Raw genomic sequence first — 18919 nt, 5'->3', positions numbered from 1 at the left:
GCTCTGAATAAGGATGCGTTGAAAATATTTGTAAATCTCTTAAGGAATATTTTTTATGAATTTTTGAAAATCATGAAATTATCCATTTGCCCTGATGCACTTTGACAGTGAGCTGAGTTTCTTCAAAAAAACAAAAAGTATCTCGGAATGACTTGAAATTTACCATCATAATAGTCGGCATCGCCCTGAACAAGGATGCGTGGAAAATATTTGTAAATCTCTTAAGGAATATTTTTTATGAATTTTTGAAAATCATGAAATTATCCATTTACCCTGATGCACTTTGACAGTGAGCTGACTTTCTTCAAAAAAACAAAAAGTATCTCGGAATTACTTGAAATTTACCATCATAATAGTCGGCATCGCCTTGAATAAGGATGCGTTGAAAATATTTGTAAATCTCTTAAGGAATATTTTTTATGAATTTTTGAAAATCATGAAATTATCCATTTGCCCTGATGCACTTTGACAGTGAGCTGAGTTTCTTCAAAAAAACAAAAAGTATCTCGGAACGACTTGAAATTTACCATCATAATAGTCGGCATCGCTCTGAACAAGGATGCGTTAAAAATATTTGTAAATCTTTTAAGGAATAATTTATATGAATTTTTGAAAATCATGAAATTATCCATTTGCCCTGATGCACTTTGACAGTGAGCTGAGTTTCTTCAAAAAAACAAAAAGTATCTCGGAATGACTTGAAATTTAGCATCATAATAGTCGGCATCGCCCTGAACAAGGAACAATTGAAAATATTTGTATATCTCTTAAGGAATATTTTTTATGAATTTTTGAAAATCATGAAATTATCCATTTGCCCTGATGCACTTTGACAGTGAGCTGAGTTTCTTCAAAAAAACAAAAAGTATCTCGGAACGACTTGAAATTTACCATCATAATAGTCGGCATCGCTCTGAACAAGGATGCGTTAAAAATATTTGTAAATCTTTTAAGGAATAATTTATATGAATTTTTGAAAATCATGAAATTATCCATTTGCCCTGATGCACTTTGACAGTGAGCTGACTTTCTTCAAAAAAACAAAAAGTATCTCGGAATGACTTGAAATTTACCATCATAATAGTCGGCATCGCCTTGAATAAGGATGCGTTGAAAATATTTGTAAATCTCTTAAGGAATATTTTTTATGAATTTTTGAAAATCATGAAATTATCCATTTGCCCTGATGCACTTTGACAGTGAGCTGACTTTCTTCAAAAAAACAAAAAGTATCTCGGAATTACTTGAAATTTACCATCATAATAGTCGGCATCGCCTTGAATAAGGATGCGTTGAAAATATTTGTAAATCTCTTAAGGAATATTTTTTATGAATTTTTGAAAATCATGAAATTATCCATTTGCCCTGATGCACTTTGACAGTGAGCTGAGTTTCTTCAAAAAAACAAAAAGTATCTCGGAATGACTTGAAATTTACCATCATAATAGTCGGCATCGCCCTGAACAAGGATGCGTTGAAAATATTTGTAAATCTCTTAAGGAATAATTTATATGAATTTTTGAAAATCATGAAATTATCCATTTGCCCTGATGCACTTTGACAGTGAGCTGACTTTCTTCAAAAAAACAAAAAGTATCTCGGAATTACTTGAAATTTACCATCATAATAGTCGGCATCGCCTTGAATAAGGATGCGTTGAAAATATTTGTAAATCTCTTAAGGAATATTTTTTATGAATTTTTGAAAATCATGAAATTATCCATTTGCCCTGATGCACTTTGACAGTGAGCTGAGTTTCTTCAAAAAAACAAAAAGTATCTCGGAATGACTTGAAATTTACCATCATAATAGTCGGCATCGCTCTGAACAAGGATGCGTTAAAAATATTTGTAAATCTTTTAAGGAATAATTTATATGAATTTTTGAAAATCATGAAATTATCCATTTGCCCTGATGCACTTTGACAGTGAGCTGAGTTTCTTCAAAAAAACAAAAAGTATCTCGGAATGACTTGAAATTTACCATCATAATAGTCGGCATCACCCTGAACAAGGATGCGTTGAAAATATTTGTAAATCTCTTAAGGAATAATTTATATGAATTTTTGAAAATCATGAAATTATCCATTTGCCCTGATGCACTTTGACAGTGAGCTGAGTTTCTTCAAAAAAACAAAAAGTATCTCGGAATGACTTGAAATTTACCATCATAATAGTCGGCATCGCCCTGAACAAGGATGCGTTGAAAATATTTGTAAATCTCTTAAGGAATATTTTTTATGAATTTTTGAAAATCATGAAATTATCCATTTGCCCTGATGCACTTTGACAGTGAGCTGACTTTCTTCAAAAAAACAAAAAGTATCTCGGAATGACTTGAAATTTACCATCATAATAGTCGGCATCGCCCTGAACAAGGATGCGTTGAAAATATTTGTAAATCTCTTAAGGAATATTTTTTATGAATTTTTGAAAATCATGAAATTATCCATTTGCCCTGATGCACTTTGACAGTGAGCTGACTTTCTTCAAAAAAACAAAAAGTATCTCGGAATGACTTGAAATTTACCATCATAATAGTCGGCATCGCTCTGAACAAGGATGCGTTAAAAATATTTGTAAATCTCTTAAGGAATAATTTATATGAATTTTTGAAAATCATGAAATTATCCATTTGCCCTGATGCACTTTGACAGTGAGCTGACTTTCTTCAAAAAAACAAAAAGTATCTCGGAATGACTTGAAATTTACCATCATAATAGTCGGCATCGCTCTGAATAAGGATGCGTTGAAAATATTTGTAAATCTCTTAAGGAATATTTTTTATGAATTTTTGAAAATCATGAAATTATCCATTTGCCCTGATGCACTTTGACAGTGAGCTGAGTTTCTTCAAAAAAACAAAAAGTATCTCGGAATGACTTGAAATTTACCATCATAATAGTCGGCATCGCCCTGAACAAGGATGCGTGGAAAATATTTGTAAATCTCTTAAGGAATATTTTTTATGAATTTTTGAAAATCATGAAATTATCCATTTACCCTGATGCACTTTGACAGTGAGCTGACTTTCTTCAAAAAAACAAAAAGTATCTCGGAATTACTTGAAATTTACCATCATAATAGTCGGCATCGCCTTGAATAAGGATGCGTTGAAAATATTTGTAAATCTCTTAAGGAATATTTTTTATGAATTTTTGAAAATCATGAAATTATCCATTTGCCCTGATGCACTTTGACAGTGAGCTGAGTTTCTTCAAAAAAACAAAAAGTATCTCGGAACGACTTGAAATTTACCATCATAATAGTCGGCATCGCTCTGAACAAGGATGCGTTAAAAATATTTGTAAATCTTTTAAGGAATAATTTATATGAATTTTTGAAAATCATGAAATTATCCATTTGCCCTGATGCACTTTGACAGTGAGCTGAGTTTCTTCAAAAAAACAAAAAGTATCTCGGAATGACTTGAAATTTACCATCATAATAGTCGGCATCACCCTGAACAAGGATGCGTTGAAAATATTTGTAAATCTCTTAAGGAATAATTTATATGAATTTTTGAAAATCATGAAATTATCCATTTGCCCTGATGCACTTTGACAGTGAGCTGAGTTTCTTCAAAAAAACAAAAAGTATCTCGGAATGACTTGAAATTTACCATCATAATAGTCGGCATCGCCCTGAACAAGGATGCGTTGAAAATATTTGTAAATCTCTTAAGGAATATTTTTTATGAATTTTTGAAAATCATGAAATTATCCATTTGCCCTGATGCACTTTGACAGTGAGCTGACTTTCTTCAAAAAAACAAAAAGTATCTCGGAATGACTTGAAATTTACCATCATAATAGTCGGCATCGCCTTGAATAAGGATGCGTTGAAAATATTTGTAAATCTCTTAAGGAATATTTTTTATGAATTTTTGAAAATCATGAAATTATCCATTTGCCCTGATGCACTTTGACAGTGAGCTGAGTTTCTTCAAAAAAACAAAAAGTATCTCGGAATGACTTGAAATTTACCATCATAATAGTCGGCATCGCCCTGAACAAGGATGCGTTGAAAATATTTGTAAATCTCTTAAGGAATATTTTTTATGAATTTTTGAAAATCATGAAATTATCCATTTGCCCTGATGCACTTTGACAGTGAGCTGACTTTCTTCAAAAAAACAAAAAGTATCTCGGAATGACTTGAAATTTACCATCATAATAGTCGGCATCGCTCTGAACAAGGATGCGTTAAAAATATTTGTAAATCTCTTAAGGAATAATTTATATGAATTTTTGAAAATCATGAAATTATCCATTTGCCCTGATGCACTTTGACAGTGAGCTGAGTTTCTTCAAAAAAACAAAAAGTATCTCGGAATGACTTGAAATTTAGCATCATAATAGTCGGCATCGCCCTGAACAAGGATGCGTTGAAAATATTTGTAAATCTCTTAAGGAATATTTTTTATGAATTTTTGAAAATCAGGAAATTATCCATTTGCCCTGATGCACTTTGACAGTGAGCTGAGTTTCTTCAAAAAAACAAAAAGTATCTCGGAATGACTTGAAATTTAGCATCATAATAGTCGGCATCGCCCTGAACAAGGATGCGTTGAAAATATTTGTAAATCTCTTAAGGAATATTTTTTATGAATTTTTGAAAATCATGAAATTATCCATTTGCCCTGATGCACTTTGACAGTGAGCTGAGTTTCTTCTCAAAAACAAAAAGTATCTTGGAATGACTTGAAATTTACCATCATAATAGTCGGCATCGCTCTGAACAAGGATGCGTTAAAAATATTTGTAAATCTCTTAAGGAATAATTTATATGAATTTTTGAAAATCATGAAATTATCCATTTGCCCTGATGCACTTTGACAGTGAGCTGACTTTCTTCAAAAAACAAAAAGTATCTCGGAATGACTTGAAATTTACCATCATAATAGTCGGCATCGCCCTGAACAAGGATGCGTTGAAAATATTTGTAAATCTCTTAAGGAATATTTTATATGAATTTTTGAAAATCATGAAATTATGCATTTGCCCTGATGCACTTTGACAGTGAGCTGAGTTTCTTCAAAAAAACAAAAAGTATCTCGGAATGACTTGAAATTTACCATCATAATTGTCGGCATCGCCCTGAACAAGGATGCGTTGAAAATATTTGTAAATCTCTTAAGGAATATTTTTTATGAATTTTTGAAAATCATGAAATTATCCATTTGCCCTGATGCACTTTGACAGTGAGCTGACTTTCTTCAAAAAAACAAAAAGTTTCTCGGAATGACTTGAAATTTACCATCATAATAGTCGGCATTGCACACAGGTGTGTTTTAAAGCTTACACGGCAGGATGTTGTTGTAGCGATTCTTTCCTCTGTTTTCTGGCAGACGAGCCACGTCCATGGTCTGGTTACGACCCACGTCCTTTAGATCCTTTAATTTAAAAAAACACACACAAAAAGTGCTGTTATTTTTATAATTATTCACTTTACGTTTGCAAGATTAGTTTTTTTTTAAAAAGCCTTAAACTCCAAAAATGTCTCTAAAACTCACTGAGATGATCTTACATTTTGGTCAAAAATAATAAAAAGTAACCTTTACCCTGAGTACATTTTTAGACCATACTTTTACTTGTACTTAAGTAAAATTACCACTATTTTGATTTTTTTTAAATGACTTATAGAATAATTAAATTTAAAGGTTTTACCTCAAACTCCTCTGACAGCAGATAGTTGGAGTCGGCCTGAAGTTTGTTCAGATGAGACTCAAAGTTACAAGCTTTGACCGGACTGAACAAAAACACACAACACACACACACACACGTTAGCCTTTAAAATACACACTTTTATCAGAGTAGTATTATTATTATTATTATAGACTAGAAAAACAAATAGACTTTATTTACCTGGTGATTCGACGATTACTGAAACAGAAAAAACCAGAGAAATCACAATTAGTTGTCGTTTACCTAAATTAACTTTAATATCAATGTTAGGTCTCAATTTTTAAGATTTTCACACAACTGATGCTGTAAATCATACAAAACATTCCAAATTTGACCCCACAGTTACATTACGGCACTTTGCAGTCAAACGTACAGCCTAGAAGCGCGTGAGACAATTTGAAGTAACTGTACTTGTCCAGCAGAGGGTGCTGTGAGCAACTTTTAATCATTCACATGGACCGAGTTTGGCGCGGCTAGCTCAAACGTGCTAGGACTAGTTCTTTCATATGCGCGTAGATTAGCCCTTTTTGTTAATCCAAAATGGCCGACTCCTGGGTGGGCGGAGCTAATGGAAGTACATTAGAAATTTGTTTGGAATCACGAGAGCAACGAGTGTACCAAGTTTGTTTAAACTCGGAGGAATTATGTGCGACTTAGACACTTTTTTTGAATTTCACGCAATTTTGACCACTTTCTCTCGCGTCAAAAATTCCCCCCAAAAAATCCCCAAAAACACACACACACACACACACAAACACTTACCTCCTGACTCCCATGTAAATCCCTGAAGCTGGAACCTCCTTCCACATACTCATCCTCAACACCGGGTTCTCCTGTACGGCCCTGCACACACACACACACACACAAAAAAATAATTTACTCACTGAACCTTTAAATTACATCCTAGAGTCATGTTTGTCTTAAAGTTAGCGTCGCACCACCTTGTGGCATCAGTGTGAACTACAGGCTGCTCTACATCGTCCGTTAGCATAAATTACAATGACCAAAATGGAAGGCAAAATTCAAAATGGCCGACTTCCTGTTGCATTGAGGCCATGGTTACGGTCGACTTTTTTGTTCGTCTTGGTCTGTAACATCTTCCCACCAAGTTTAGGGAAATTCGGTGGAACTCGACGTTTTCATGTCATAGGGCACTTCCTGTTTCGTGGCGAATGGTTTGAAATTCGCCAAAACGCGGAGGGGTTGCCGTGACCACACCATTTAGAATCCAACAAACGTTTCCATATCTTTTTACCTTTGATGTGTCAAGTACAAATTGCGTGTTTTTTTTTACACAGTCGGATGAGTTCATTCATTTACGTAGGGTAAAAAATGGCTGCCAAAATTCAAAATAGCTGACTTCCTGTTGAGTTGACGCCACGGTTACGGTCGACTTTTTTGTTCGTCTTGGTCTGTAACGTCTTCCCACCAATTTTCGGGAAATTCGGTTTAACTCCATATTTGCCTCTGTTTTCACCTCAGGGGGGCGCTATAGAGCCCTGGAGCAGATTTGCGCGACTCACACTTTGCGGAGCCGCTGCCTGTAAACCAGCAGCGAGACGACGGCCACCATCATCCCGATGAGAAACATCCCGGCGCTCAGACCCTCCACCACGCCACCTAGAGGCTCTGACACAGAACAACACACACACACATACACAGTGTGAGGTCAAACCTCATCTTATTTCTAATTTCTGAAGTACAGCTGCAAAAACATACGTGTGTGTGTGTGTGTGTGTGTGTGTGTGTGTGTGTGTGTGTGTGTGTGTGTGTGTGTGTGTGTGTGTGTGTGTCTCACCTGAGTGTGTCCTCAGTGGTGTGGACAGGTACGTGTCCGTGAAAAGCGGCTCAGGAAACTCACTGTGGTTTTCGTCAAACAGTCTGGTGAAGGCTCGAACGCTCAATCTGAAAACACACACACACACACACACACACAAGGGTGAGCTGCCTTGCTCAATGGCATCTCAGGATGTGAACGTTTTCTAATCTCAGAATGCTTATATTTTCTAATCTCTGTATACAAAAACGTTCTTATCACTGAATGCCAACATCTTTTTAATCTCGGAAAGTGAACATTTTCTAATCTCAGAATGCAAATATTTTCTAATCTCTGATCGTGAACGTTCTAATCTCAGAATATTTACGTTTTCTAATCTTGGAATGGGTATATTTTTTCTAATCTCAGCATGCAAAAAGGTTCTAATCTCTGATTGTGAAAATTTTCTAATCTCGGAATGTAAACATTTTCTAATCTCTGATTGTGAATAGTTTCTAATCTCGGAAGGTGAATATTTTCTAATTCCTGTGAACGTTCTAATCTCAAAATATTTACGTTTTCTAATCTTGGAATGGGTATATTTTCTAATCTCAGCATGCAAAATGGTTCTAATCTCTGAATGTGGACATTTTCTAATCTATGATTGTGAAAATTTTCTAATCTCTGAATGTAATTTCGTAAACACCGATCTGCATTTTTCAAAAAAAAATTACATTTAGTGTCAAAAGAATACTGGATTAATCGAGAAATTAATCCACAGATTACTCGATAAAAAAAAAAAAAATCCTTAATTCCAGCCCTAGGACCCACTTTTTAGCATCCAAATTATGGCATAAATTGTTAAATTGGTGAAGTTTGTACGTGTTCTTTAAAATTTACAACTACGAAATTTGTTTGGGGACCAAAAAAAGTCTCCCGTGACACACGTGAGGGTCCAGACCCAGTGTTTGGGAATCACTGTGCGTGTGTGTGTGTGTGTGTGTGTACCTGTACGACGTCTTAGCTTTGAGCGGTCCGTCACAGAAGTCGCCGTAGCTGTCGCTCAGGTAGAGGTCGTCGTCGTGGTAGTGGTCGCAGGCTCCGCCCAGTCGGTCGCTTCCCGCCCCCAGGTTCACCTCCACCACCTGTCAATCAATCGCCCACGGATCAATACTTTTGTAGACGAGCTAACGTTTGAAAGAAGAACATTTCGTGCGTCGTTCGTTGCCGCCGTTAGCGGTCGTACCTGTACGGTCGCGACATCCGCGTCCTGCGTGCAGCGGCTGGGGAAATACGCCGTCTGATAGGCTCTGACCGAGGAGTTAGCCGCGTAGTCGCGGTACGAGGGCAGCGGGTGGCGCTGCTCCGGCTGCACGAGCTCGTTGGCTGCGAGACAAAAGCGCGGCGAGTATTAATATCGGGGGCGTGGCCAAACTTGACGTAACAGTTTTTTTACGCGTGTGTGTGTGTGTGTTGGTACCGTCAGACTGGGCGACGATCACGGCGAAGTATCGCACGGCGCCGTTGGCGTCGCTGAACCACGAGCAGTTGAAGCGAAACAAGATGGAGGACGACGTGACCTTGGACGACCTCTCGCTCACGCGTACGCCGGGGGGCGGAGCCGGAGGACCTGAAAGAAGACGGATGTGTCCATCGCAGAGTTAGGACGACGTGTTTTCTCTTCAATGTGAATGAATTAGTGAGGAGATTAATAATCTGTGAGAATTCATGAGATTTAAATTTGATTTACTGAGACTTTTAAATAATAAATCTTATGTATAATTAAGTCTGGATTATGATTTATGTCCATAAATCATTTAATTACAGTCATTAAAAGTTCAACTCTTTAATTTACAGAATGATTTAAGGAAACGTGGTGAGTTCAAGGGTCTGAAAAACAGTGGGAAAATAGATAATCTGTGGTGAGTTAAGGGTCTGAAAAACAGTGGGAAATTAGAGCATCCCTAATTAGTTCAAGTGTGTGGAAAAACAGTGGGAGATTAGATAATCTGTTGTGAGTTCAAGTGTCTGGAGAAACACTGGGATATTAGAAAATATGTGGTGAGTTCAAGTGTCTGAAAAACAACGGGAGATTAGATAATCTGTGGTGAGTTCAAGTGTCTGAAAAACAACGGGAGATTAGATAATCTGTGGTGAGTTCAAGTGTCTGGAAAACAGTGGCAAAATAGAGCATCTGGAAAAACAATGGGAGATTAGATAATCTGTGGTGAGTTCAAGTGTCTGGAAAACAGTGGGATATTAGATACTAGTTGGTGAGTTCAAGTGTCTGGAAAACAGTGGGATATTAGAAAATATGTGGTGAGTTCAAGTGTCTGAAAAACAACGGGAGATTAGATAATCTGTGGTGAGTTCAAGTGTCTGGGAAACAGTGGGATATTAGATAATCTGTGGTGAGTTCCGTGGGAGATTAGATAATCTGTGGTGAGTTCAAATGTCTGAAAAACAATGGGAGATTAGATACAATGTGGTGAGTTCAAGTGTGTGGAAAACAGTGGGAAAATAGAGCATCTGGAAAACCAGTGGTAGATTAGATAATCTGTGGTGAGTTCAAGTGTCTGAAAAACAACGAGAGATTAAATAATCCGTGGTGAGTTCAAGTATCTAAAAAAACAGTGGGAGATTAGAGAATCTGTGCTGAGTTCAAGTGTCTGGAAGAACAGTGGAATATTAGAAAATCTATGGTGAGTTTAGAACATCTGTGGTGAGTTCAAGTGTCGGAAAACAGTGGGAAAATAGAGCATCTGGAAAAACAGTGGGAGATAAGATAATCTGTGGTGAGTTCAAGTATCTGGAAAACCGGTGGGAGATTCGATAATCTGTGGTGAGTTCAAGTGTCAAAAAAAACAGTGGGAGATTAGATAATCTGTGGTCAATTTAGATAATCTATGGTGAGTTCAAGTGTCTAAAAAACAGTGGGAGATTAGATAATCTGTGGTCAATTTAGATAATCTATGGTGAGTTCAAGTGTCTAAAAAACAGTGGGAGATGTGTGTGAGACTCACGGTCGATCATGGTCACCGTGGTGTGCGTGGCCGGCAGACTCGTGTGTCCGGCCGACGACACTCTGACCGTCACAGAGTATCTGCAGAAGGCGTCGAGTCGCTCCAGCGTCACGGCGCTCACGCCCTCCGACAGCTTCAACGCCGACGTCAGCTCGCCGTCGTCGTGGCGCCGACACTCGACCTCGTACGAGTCGAAGTCGGAGCGCGGCGGCGACCACGAGCACGAGAGCGAGGACGAGGAGAGCGGGAAACAGTGGACGGACTTTAGAGGAGACGGACCTGAGAGAGAGAGAGAGAGAGAGAGAGAGAGAGTGAGAGAGAGAGAGAGAGAGAGTCACAACAAGACTGATGTTTATTTAAGATAAATGAAGGAGAGTGAGAGATTAGATCATCTGTGGTGAGTTCAAGTGTCCGAAAAACAATGGGAGATTTCAAATGTCTGAAAACCAATGGGAGATTAAATAATCTGTGGTGAGTTTAAGTGTCTGAAAAACAGTGGGAGATAAGACAATGTGTGGTGAGTTTAGGTAATCTGTGGTGAGTTCAAGTGTCTAAAAAACAGTGGGAAATTAGATAATCTGTGGTGAGTTTAGACAATCTGTGGTGAGTTCAAGTGTCTAAAAAACAATGGGAGATTAGATAATATATGGTGAGTTTGTGTCTAAAAAAACAGTGGGAGATTAGATAATCTGTGGTGAGTTCAAGTGTCTAAAAAACAATGGGAGATTAGATAATCTTTGGTGAGTTCAAGTGTCTAAAAATTAATGGGAGATAAGATAATATATGGTGAGTTTAAGTGTCTAAAAAAAACAGTGGGAGATTAAATAATCTGTGGTGAGTTCAAATGTCTGTAAAAACTGTTTTTTATTTGAAGATAAATGAAGGTGATGAAAAAAACAGAGATTAGATAATCTGTGGTGAGTTCAAGTGTCTAAAAAAACAATGGGAGATTAGATAATCTTTGGTGAGTTCAAGTGTTTAAAAAACAATGGGAGATTAGATAATATATGGGGAGTTCAAGTGTCTAAAAAACAATGGGAGATTAGATAATATATGGTGAGTTTAAGTGTCTAAAAAACAATGGGAGATTAGATAATCTTTGGTGAGTTCAAGTGTCTAAAAAACAATGGGAGATTAGATAATATATGATGAGTTTTAGTGTCTAAAAAAACAGTGGGAGATTAAATAGTTTGCGGTGAGTTTATGTGTCCAAGAAACAATGGGAGATTAAATAATCTGTGGTGAGTTCAAATGTCTGTAAAAACTGTTTTTTATTTGAAGATAAATGAAGGAGATGAAAAAAACAGAGACTAGATAATCTGTGGTGAGTTTAAGTGTCTGAAAAACAATGGGAGATTAGACAATGTGTGGTGAGTTAAAATAATCTGTGGTGAGTTAAAATAATCTGTGGTGAGTTCAAGTGTCTAAAAAACAGCGGGATATTAGATAATCTGTGGTGAGTTCAAGTGTCTAAAAAACAGTGGGAAATTAGATAATCTGTGATGAGTTAAGGTAATCTGTGGTGAGTTCAAGTGTCTAAAAAACAATGGGAGATTAGATAATCTGTGATGAGTTTAGGTAATCTGTGGTGAGTTCAAGTGTCTAAAAAACAATGGGAGATTAGATAATCTGCGGTGAGTTCAAATGTCTGTGCAACAATGGGAGATTAAATAATCTGTGGTGAGTTTAAGTGTCTGAAAAACAATGGGCCGTTAAATAATCTGTGGTGAGTTCAAATGTCCGAAAAACATAATACAAAGAGATAAACCTGAACATAATCAATAATTAGTTTATTCTTTTACCGTTTAGTCCCTAATTTCCCTCATTTCACTGAGTAGTTTGCTTTTTAACGTATTATTTTCTATATAATCTCTCATAAATGCGGGATTAAAACCTGCCAAGGGACATCTCCTCAAAATCAGATTAAGACTTTTGAGGCTTTAATGTCACATTCAAACAATAACGGGTTACATTATGTCTGCTAAACCACTCTGCTGCCACCTTGTGGCTGAGTTTGAAAGTACATTAAAGTACTACATTTCCAGATTAAGTGACTCACAAAATTGGTCAAATTGTATAAAAAATTCATTAAAAAAAAATGTTTTCATGTAATATTCTAAATCTGTAAAACGAGACAAATTTTTTAAATTAATTAATTTAGAAAAAAAAATGTTTTAAATACTATTTAAAATAAGTTATTGATAAATATGAGTTACATTGGGGTAAATATTTGTAGAAAATTGATATTTTTGGTCATTTTGTTTTGTATATTTCAATTTTTTCCATTTAATAAAATAAACTATAATTACATAAAACATTATAATATTTTATTATTTATTTAATAATTATTTAAATATACAAATTATTTATAATATTTAACTGTGAATGATGACAGAACCTTCACACATTTTAATTTAATGTAAAAATGAATTATTGTGATAAAAGTGACTTCATTTTTCATTTAAAATATAAACAAAAGTCAAGATTTCTGCTTCCTTTTAAAAATAAGTTAATAGTTACACAAAAAAAATAGCAATATTTTACTTTAAAATCATGTAAACATACTCATTATGTGTAATAATAAAAAACACCTACTCGTCCTCACGCTCCTCTGGATTGGCTGGCTGGCGGAGGCGGGCCCGCGCCTGGCCCCGCCCCCGCTCACCGTCGTCACGGTGAAGTTGTACTGCCGCCCCGGGAACATGCCGCCCACGACGCGGCCCGTCAGGCGAGCGTGCGCCACCGCCAGGCGGTCGGCGGCCGGCGTCCACCGCAGGACGAAGTCGTCGTAGTCGCCGGAGGCGGGGCCCGACCACGACAGCGCTATCGTCCGGTTGGCCGAGCCCTGTTTGACGGACAGGTGGGTGGGCGGCTGCGGCGCTGAAGGGGAGGAGCCACGGACGTTTATTATCAAATATTATTTGTAATATTCATGTTCTTGTTTGTTTGTTTACAGACTTACAGGTTCGTCCCAGAGCTGAGACGTCGTTGGTCAGTTCGCCGCTGTGCGTGACGACCTCGGCGCGGTACAGCCTACCGGGAACCAGGCCCGTGAACACGTGACTAACATGCTCCGCCCCCAGGGCCTGAACTCCCAGAACGGACCCGGACGCGTCGTATAAGTTTGCCTGGGAAGACATTTACGATACTTTGTAAACTCACTCGCTCTCCCTACACCAAAGCCCATAGAGAAAATCAGCGATTTTCAGCTCACGGGGGGACACAGGAGCTGCTGGTCTGCTGCTGCCTCGTGTGGTCACTTTGTGTCACTACAGTTAATCCAAATGCAGGTTTTTAAAAGCCGAATTGTCAAAATAACACATTTGAATTTACTGATGGATGCAGAAGTGGATCGACAACTCCTGTGAACTCCTGTGTCTCTGTGATGTTAAAATCACTGATTTTCTCTATGGGCTTTGGTGCTGGGAGAGTGAGTGGTTTTCAAACTTCACTTTCCTCTCACTTGAGCCCTTTGTACTGAATAAAATCATCATAACAACAAGTCTACGATGTCTTAAAAACATGTTCACGTCTTTATTTTCACCGTTAGACGGACTTTTCCAACAAGAAACAGAGGTTTGTTAAACCGCTCACTCTCCTCACACCAAACCCCATAGAGAAAATCATCGATTTTAGCTCACGGGGGGACACAGGAGCTGCTGGTCGACTACTGCCTTGTGTGGTCACTTTGTGTCACTGCAGTTAATCCAAATGCAGGTTTTTAAAAGCCGAATTGTCAAAATAACACATTTGAATTTACTGATGGATGCAGCAGTGGATCAACAACTCCTGTGAACTCCTGTGTCTCTGTGACGTTAAAATCAGTGATTTTCTCTATGGGCTTTGGTGCTGGGAGAGTGAGTGGTTTTCAAACTTCACTTTCCTCTCACTTGAACCCTTTGTACTGAATAAAATCATCATAACAACAAGTCTACGACATCTTAAAAACATGTTCACGTCTTTATTTTCACCGTTAGACGGACTTTTCCCAACAAGAAACAGAGGTTTGTAAACCACTCACTCTCCCTACACCAAAGCCCATAGAGAAAATCAGCGATTTTAGCTCACGGGGGGGGGGACACAGGAGCTGCTGGTCTACTGCTGCCTCGTGTGGTCCGTTTGTGTCACTGCAGTTAATCCAAATGCAGGTTTTTAAAAGCCGAATTGTCAAAATAAGACATTTGAACCTAGTGATGGAGGCAGCAGTGGATCAACAACTCCTGTGAACTCCTGTGTCTCTGTGATGTTAAAATCACTGATTTTCTCTATGGGCTTTGGTGCAGGGAGAGTGAGCGGTTTTCAAACTTCACTCTCCTCTTACTTGAGCCCTTTGTACTGAATAAAATCATCATAACAACAAGTCTACGATGTCTTAAAAACATGTTCACGTCTTTATTTTCACTGTTAGACGGACTTTTCCCAACAAGAAACAGAGGTTTGTAAACCACTCGCTCTCCCTACACCAAAGCCCATAGAGAAAATCATCGATTTAAGCTCACGGGGGGACACAGGAGCTGCTGGTCTACTGCTGCCTCGTGTGGTCACTTTGTGTCACTGCAGTACATCCAAATGCAGGTTTTTAAAAAGCCAAATTGACAAAATAACACATTTGAACCTATTGATTGAGGCAGCAGTGGATCAACAACTCCTGTGAACTCCTGTGTCTCTGTGAGGTTAAAATCACTGGTTTTCTCTATGGGGTTTGGTGCGGGGAGAGTGAGTGGTTTTCAAACTTCACTTTCCTCTCACTTGAACCCTTTGTACTGAATAAAATCATCATAACAACAAGTCTACGACGTCTTAAAAACATGTTCACGTCTTTATTTTCACCGTTAGACAGACTTTTCCAACAAGAAACAGAGGTTTGTTAAACCGCTCGCTCTCCCTACACCAAAGCCCATAGAGAAAATCAGCGATTTTAGCTCACGGGGGGGACACAGGAGCTGCTGGTCGACTGCTGCCTTGTGTGGTCACTTTGTGTCACTGCAGTACATCCAAATGCAGGTTTTTAAAAGCCGAATTGACAAAATAACACATTTGAATTTACTGCTGGATGCAGAAGTGGATCAACAACTCCTGTGAACTCCTGTGTCTCTGTGATGTTAAAATTAGTGATTTTCTCTATGGGGTTTGGTGCTGGGAGAGTGAGTGGTTTTCAAACTTCACTTTCCTCTTACTTGAGCCCTTTGTACTGAATAAAATCATCATAACAACAAGTCTACGACGTCTTAAAAACATGTTCACGTCTTTATTTTCACCGTTAGACGGACTTTTCCAACAAGAAACAGAGGTTTGTAAACCACTCGCTCTCCCTACACCAAAGCCCATAGAGAAAATCAGCGATTTTAGCTCACGGGGGGGGGGACACAGGAGCTGCTGGTCTACTGCTGCCTCGTGTGGTCCGTTTGTGTCACTGCAGTTAATCCAAATGCAGGTTTTTAAAAGCCGAATTGACAAAATAACACATTTGAACCTAGTGATGGAGGCAAATCTCTATGGGGTTTGGTGCGGGGAGAGTGAGTGAATTTACAAACTTCAGTTTCCTGTTAGAAAAGTCTATTTAACAGTGAAATAAAGACCTGAACATGTTCTTAAAGTGCCGTAGACCTTTAAATAGACTTTAAAAACGTACATTAATTCACATTTATAGCTTTAAAAGTTAGCATTTTCTAAATTTTTTACCTCGTAGCTGCTGAAGCTTCCCTCGGCGTGTTGCCAACTGACCGTCAGTCTGTCCGTCCGCCCTGAACTCTGGACCTGAAGAGATGAAACTGGAGACGGGACTGAAAAAAAACAACAAAAATGAATAAAATACAAATAATAAATGTTGTTGATGACGATGACGACAATGTGCGGACTGACCGGTCCTGGCGAGGACGGACGAGTCGCTGCTCAGGCTTCTGCTCCAGCTCGCCACCTTCAGTCTGTACAGACTTCCTGCGTCGAGGCCGGAAAACACGTACGCGTTTGTGGACGACGCCACTTTCCGCAGCTCCACCAGCTCGTCCGCCACCTACACACACACACACACAGAATACAATAAACCAGCTTTTATTTTGAAAAATCCGCCGCGACAATAACGGGGAAACCTGCACCTCACCTGCTTCCTGTTAGCGTCTCGTCCGTGATTGGCCGACGCCTCGGCGACTCTGTACAGCGACAGGTCGTAGATCTCGACGTGGCCGTCGGACGGACGCCAGGCGAAGGACAGAGACGAGGTGTTCGCCGAGGTGGACGTCAGATTGCTGACAGCTGCCGGACCTGACCACAAGAGGGAGCCATATTAAGTGTTTATTTATACAGCGAAACACAGATTTATAACGATTTATAACGTTCTTTGTGTCAAAGGCGATTAAAAACCCATTTAAACCTGTGTTTTGACTTTACAATCAGTGGGAATGTGTATTTAATCAGTTTCATGGTAACTTTTATTATAAATCCATACTTTATCGCATTCAAAATCACAATAAGAGGCTGACAATTAAATAATAGCATCAAAGCTGTATTATATTAAGGCGTATTTGTGATTCTTTGCGTAAAATGATGGATTTAACATAAAGTTCAGTTAGCAACAGTTAGCTTAAAGTGAAAACTGTTTTATTTTTTTCCCCTTTCAGTAAATGTTATTGTCTGGAAATGTAAAGAAATGAGAAAACAGAAAAATAGTAGTACTAGTAGTATATCAGTCAGTAGTAGTAGCAGCTAGTTACTTATGTACTTAGCTAGTTGGTAGTAGTAGTCAGTGACTTGGCTGTTAGTCGGTAGCTAGCTAGCAGGACAGTGGGTCAGCTAGTTTGTTTGTCGTAGCAGCAAGTTAGTCGTTCAGACTTTTAGCTTAGCTAACAACTATTTTATTTTTAGTCTTTTCAACAGAAGAACTACTAGTATGTCAGTTAGCAAGAGTAGTTAGTTACACACTTAGCTGGTTAGTAGTAGTAGTCAGTGACTTAGTTGTTAGTAGGTAGCTAGCAAGCAGGAGGACAGTGAGTCAGCTTGTTTGTTTGTAGTAGCAGCAAGCTAGTAGTTCAGCTTGTTAGCTAGTCAGTCAATTAAGACAGCACTTGTAGTTGCTTATGTACTTATAGCTAGTAGTTAGTGGCAATAGTAGACGTACGTTAGTCAGTCAGTTAGCTTGAAAACGCAGACTCACAATTCTCAACTAGCTACACATTAATTAAATAACAAATCTGTATTATAGTAAAGCTTATGAAGTTCAGTTAGCTGAGAAAAGCTAACAGACTTTTAGCTTAGTGAATGACTATTTTATTTTTCCTCTGCAGTAGTATGTGAAGAAATGAGAAAAACAGTAGTACTAGTATGTCAGTTAGTAATAGTAGTTACTTACACACTTAGCTGGTTAGTAGTAGTAGTCAGTGACTTAGTTGTTAGTAGGTAGCTAGCTAGCAGGACAGTGAGTCAGCTAGTTTGTTGTAGCAGCAGCAAGTTAGTCATTCAGGTTGTTAGCTAGTCAGTCACTTTAGATAGTAGATAGAGTATTTATGTTCTTAGCTAGTTAGTTAGCGATAATAGTAAATGTAGGTTAGTCAGTCTGTGAGTTAGCTGAAAATCACAATTCTGAACTAGCTACATGTTAGCTACTAGAAAAGTGGTCAATATGATCCAATTTTGGTAATTAATCTTAAATTCATGATTCATGAAAGTAAAATTTCGCTGACCCCTTAAAGGGGGGTAAATACAAGTAAATAATCAAATGATTTCGTTATAAATTGCTGCTTCACCCTGCTTTTAGAGACAGGCTAACACTAATTTTAATTTAATTTAAATAATAACATTGCTCAGAATGGTTCCCAATCCTACAAAATGGCGGCCTCCATAAAACAAGGCGGCTTAAAGTACATGAAAAACAACATCACCGTCATAAACCGAAGGTCAGTGAAGGCATCGTCACTCACGTGTCTGACCCTCCGCGGTGACCTCCAGGGACTGGACGCCGGCGCTCAGCGTCACCACCCTGACGCGGTAGCGCCTCCCGGACGTCAGGCGCTCCAGGCGCTCGGCGCGACTCTGCGGCGACACCGAGCGGTTGGCGGCGAGCGCACCGGCCTCGTCCAGCAGCTGCAGGCTGTAGCCGTCGTACACGCCCACCGGCCGCTCCCAGGTGACGGTCAGGCTGTGCGTGGTGTGGTCGTTGTCGGCCTGCAGCGCCGTCACGCTGGCGGGCGCTGGAGACGGCAAATCGTCAGTATACACACACAGTGATTTAATCAGTCATTATCGACGAGCCTCACCTGTTCTGCCCGTGGCTGTGTTAGCATTGGTGAGTTTGCCGCTCAGCGATTGGATGGCGATGGAGTAGGCGTGGCCTGGGATCAGATCCAGGAAGTCCAGGGAGGAAACGTGTTTGGGGACGGGGCGAGTTTCGATAACAGCGCCGTCCTGCACACAGGAAGTAAGAAGCTAATTAGCAAATTTTTTTTGGGGGGGGGTGTGTGA

The 18919-nt window shown here is 38.9% G+C and overlaps 2 protein-coding genes across 2 annotated transcripts in view; both read right to left on the bottom strand.

Moving 5' to 3' along the window:
- Positions 1–18919, bottom strand: part of LOC310938170 (histone H3.2) — a gene marked incomplete at its 3' end in the record, with an annotated part of 195261 nt that overhangs the window by 92505 nt on the left and 83837 nt on the right. The gene's annotated exons all lie outside the window — the stretch shown is intronic.
- Positions 1–18919, bottom strand: part of ptprb (protein tyrosine phosphatase receptor type b) — a 44930-nt gene that overhangs the window by 7757 nt on the left and 18254 nt on the right. The window contains exons 17-33 of the mRNA XM_083902589.1: positions 18715–18862; positions 18379–18648; positions 16566–16726; positions 16328–16478; positions 16148–16248; positions 13428–13593; positions 13061–13345; positions 10466–10744; positions 8923–9072; positions 8689–8828; positions 8451–8587; positions 7485–7591; positions 7210–7315; positions 6449–6529; positions 5867–5884; positions 5669–5750; positions 5304–5394 (exon numbers count right to left, since the gene is read on the bottom strand). Coding sequence (XP_083758715.1) covers positions 5304–5394; positions 5669–5750; positions 5867–5884; positions 6449–6529; positions 7210–7315; positions 7485–7591; positions 8451–8587; positions 8689–8828; positions 8923–9072; positions 10466–10744; positions 13061–13345; positions 13428–13593; positions 16148–16248; positions 16328–16478; positions 16566–16726; positions 18379–18648; positions 18715–18862 — 2473 coding nt within the window. The remainder of the gene's footprint in view (positions 1–5303; positions 5395–5668; positions 5751–5866; positions 5885–6448; positions 6530–7209; positions 7316–7484; positions 7592–8450; positions 8588–8688; positions 8829–8922; positions 9073–10465; positions 10745–13060; positions 13346–13427; positions 13594–16147; positions 16249–16327; positions 16479–16565; positions 16727–18378; positions 18649–18714; positions 18863–18919) is intronic.

This window comes from Microchirus variegatus (assembly GCF_963457635.1).
Source record: "Microchirus variegatus genome assembly, chromosome: 16".
Lineage (NCBI taxonomy): Eukaryota > Metazoa > Chordata > Actinopteri > Pleuronectiformes > Soleidae > Microchirus > Microchirus variegatus.
Note: the sequence above shows the minus strand (reverse complement) of the source record. Positions and strands in the feature narration are given on the sequence as shown.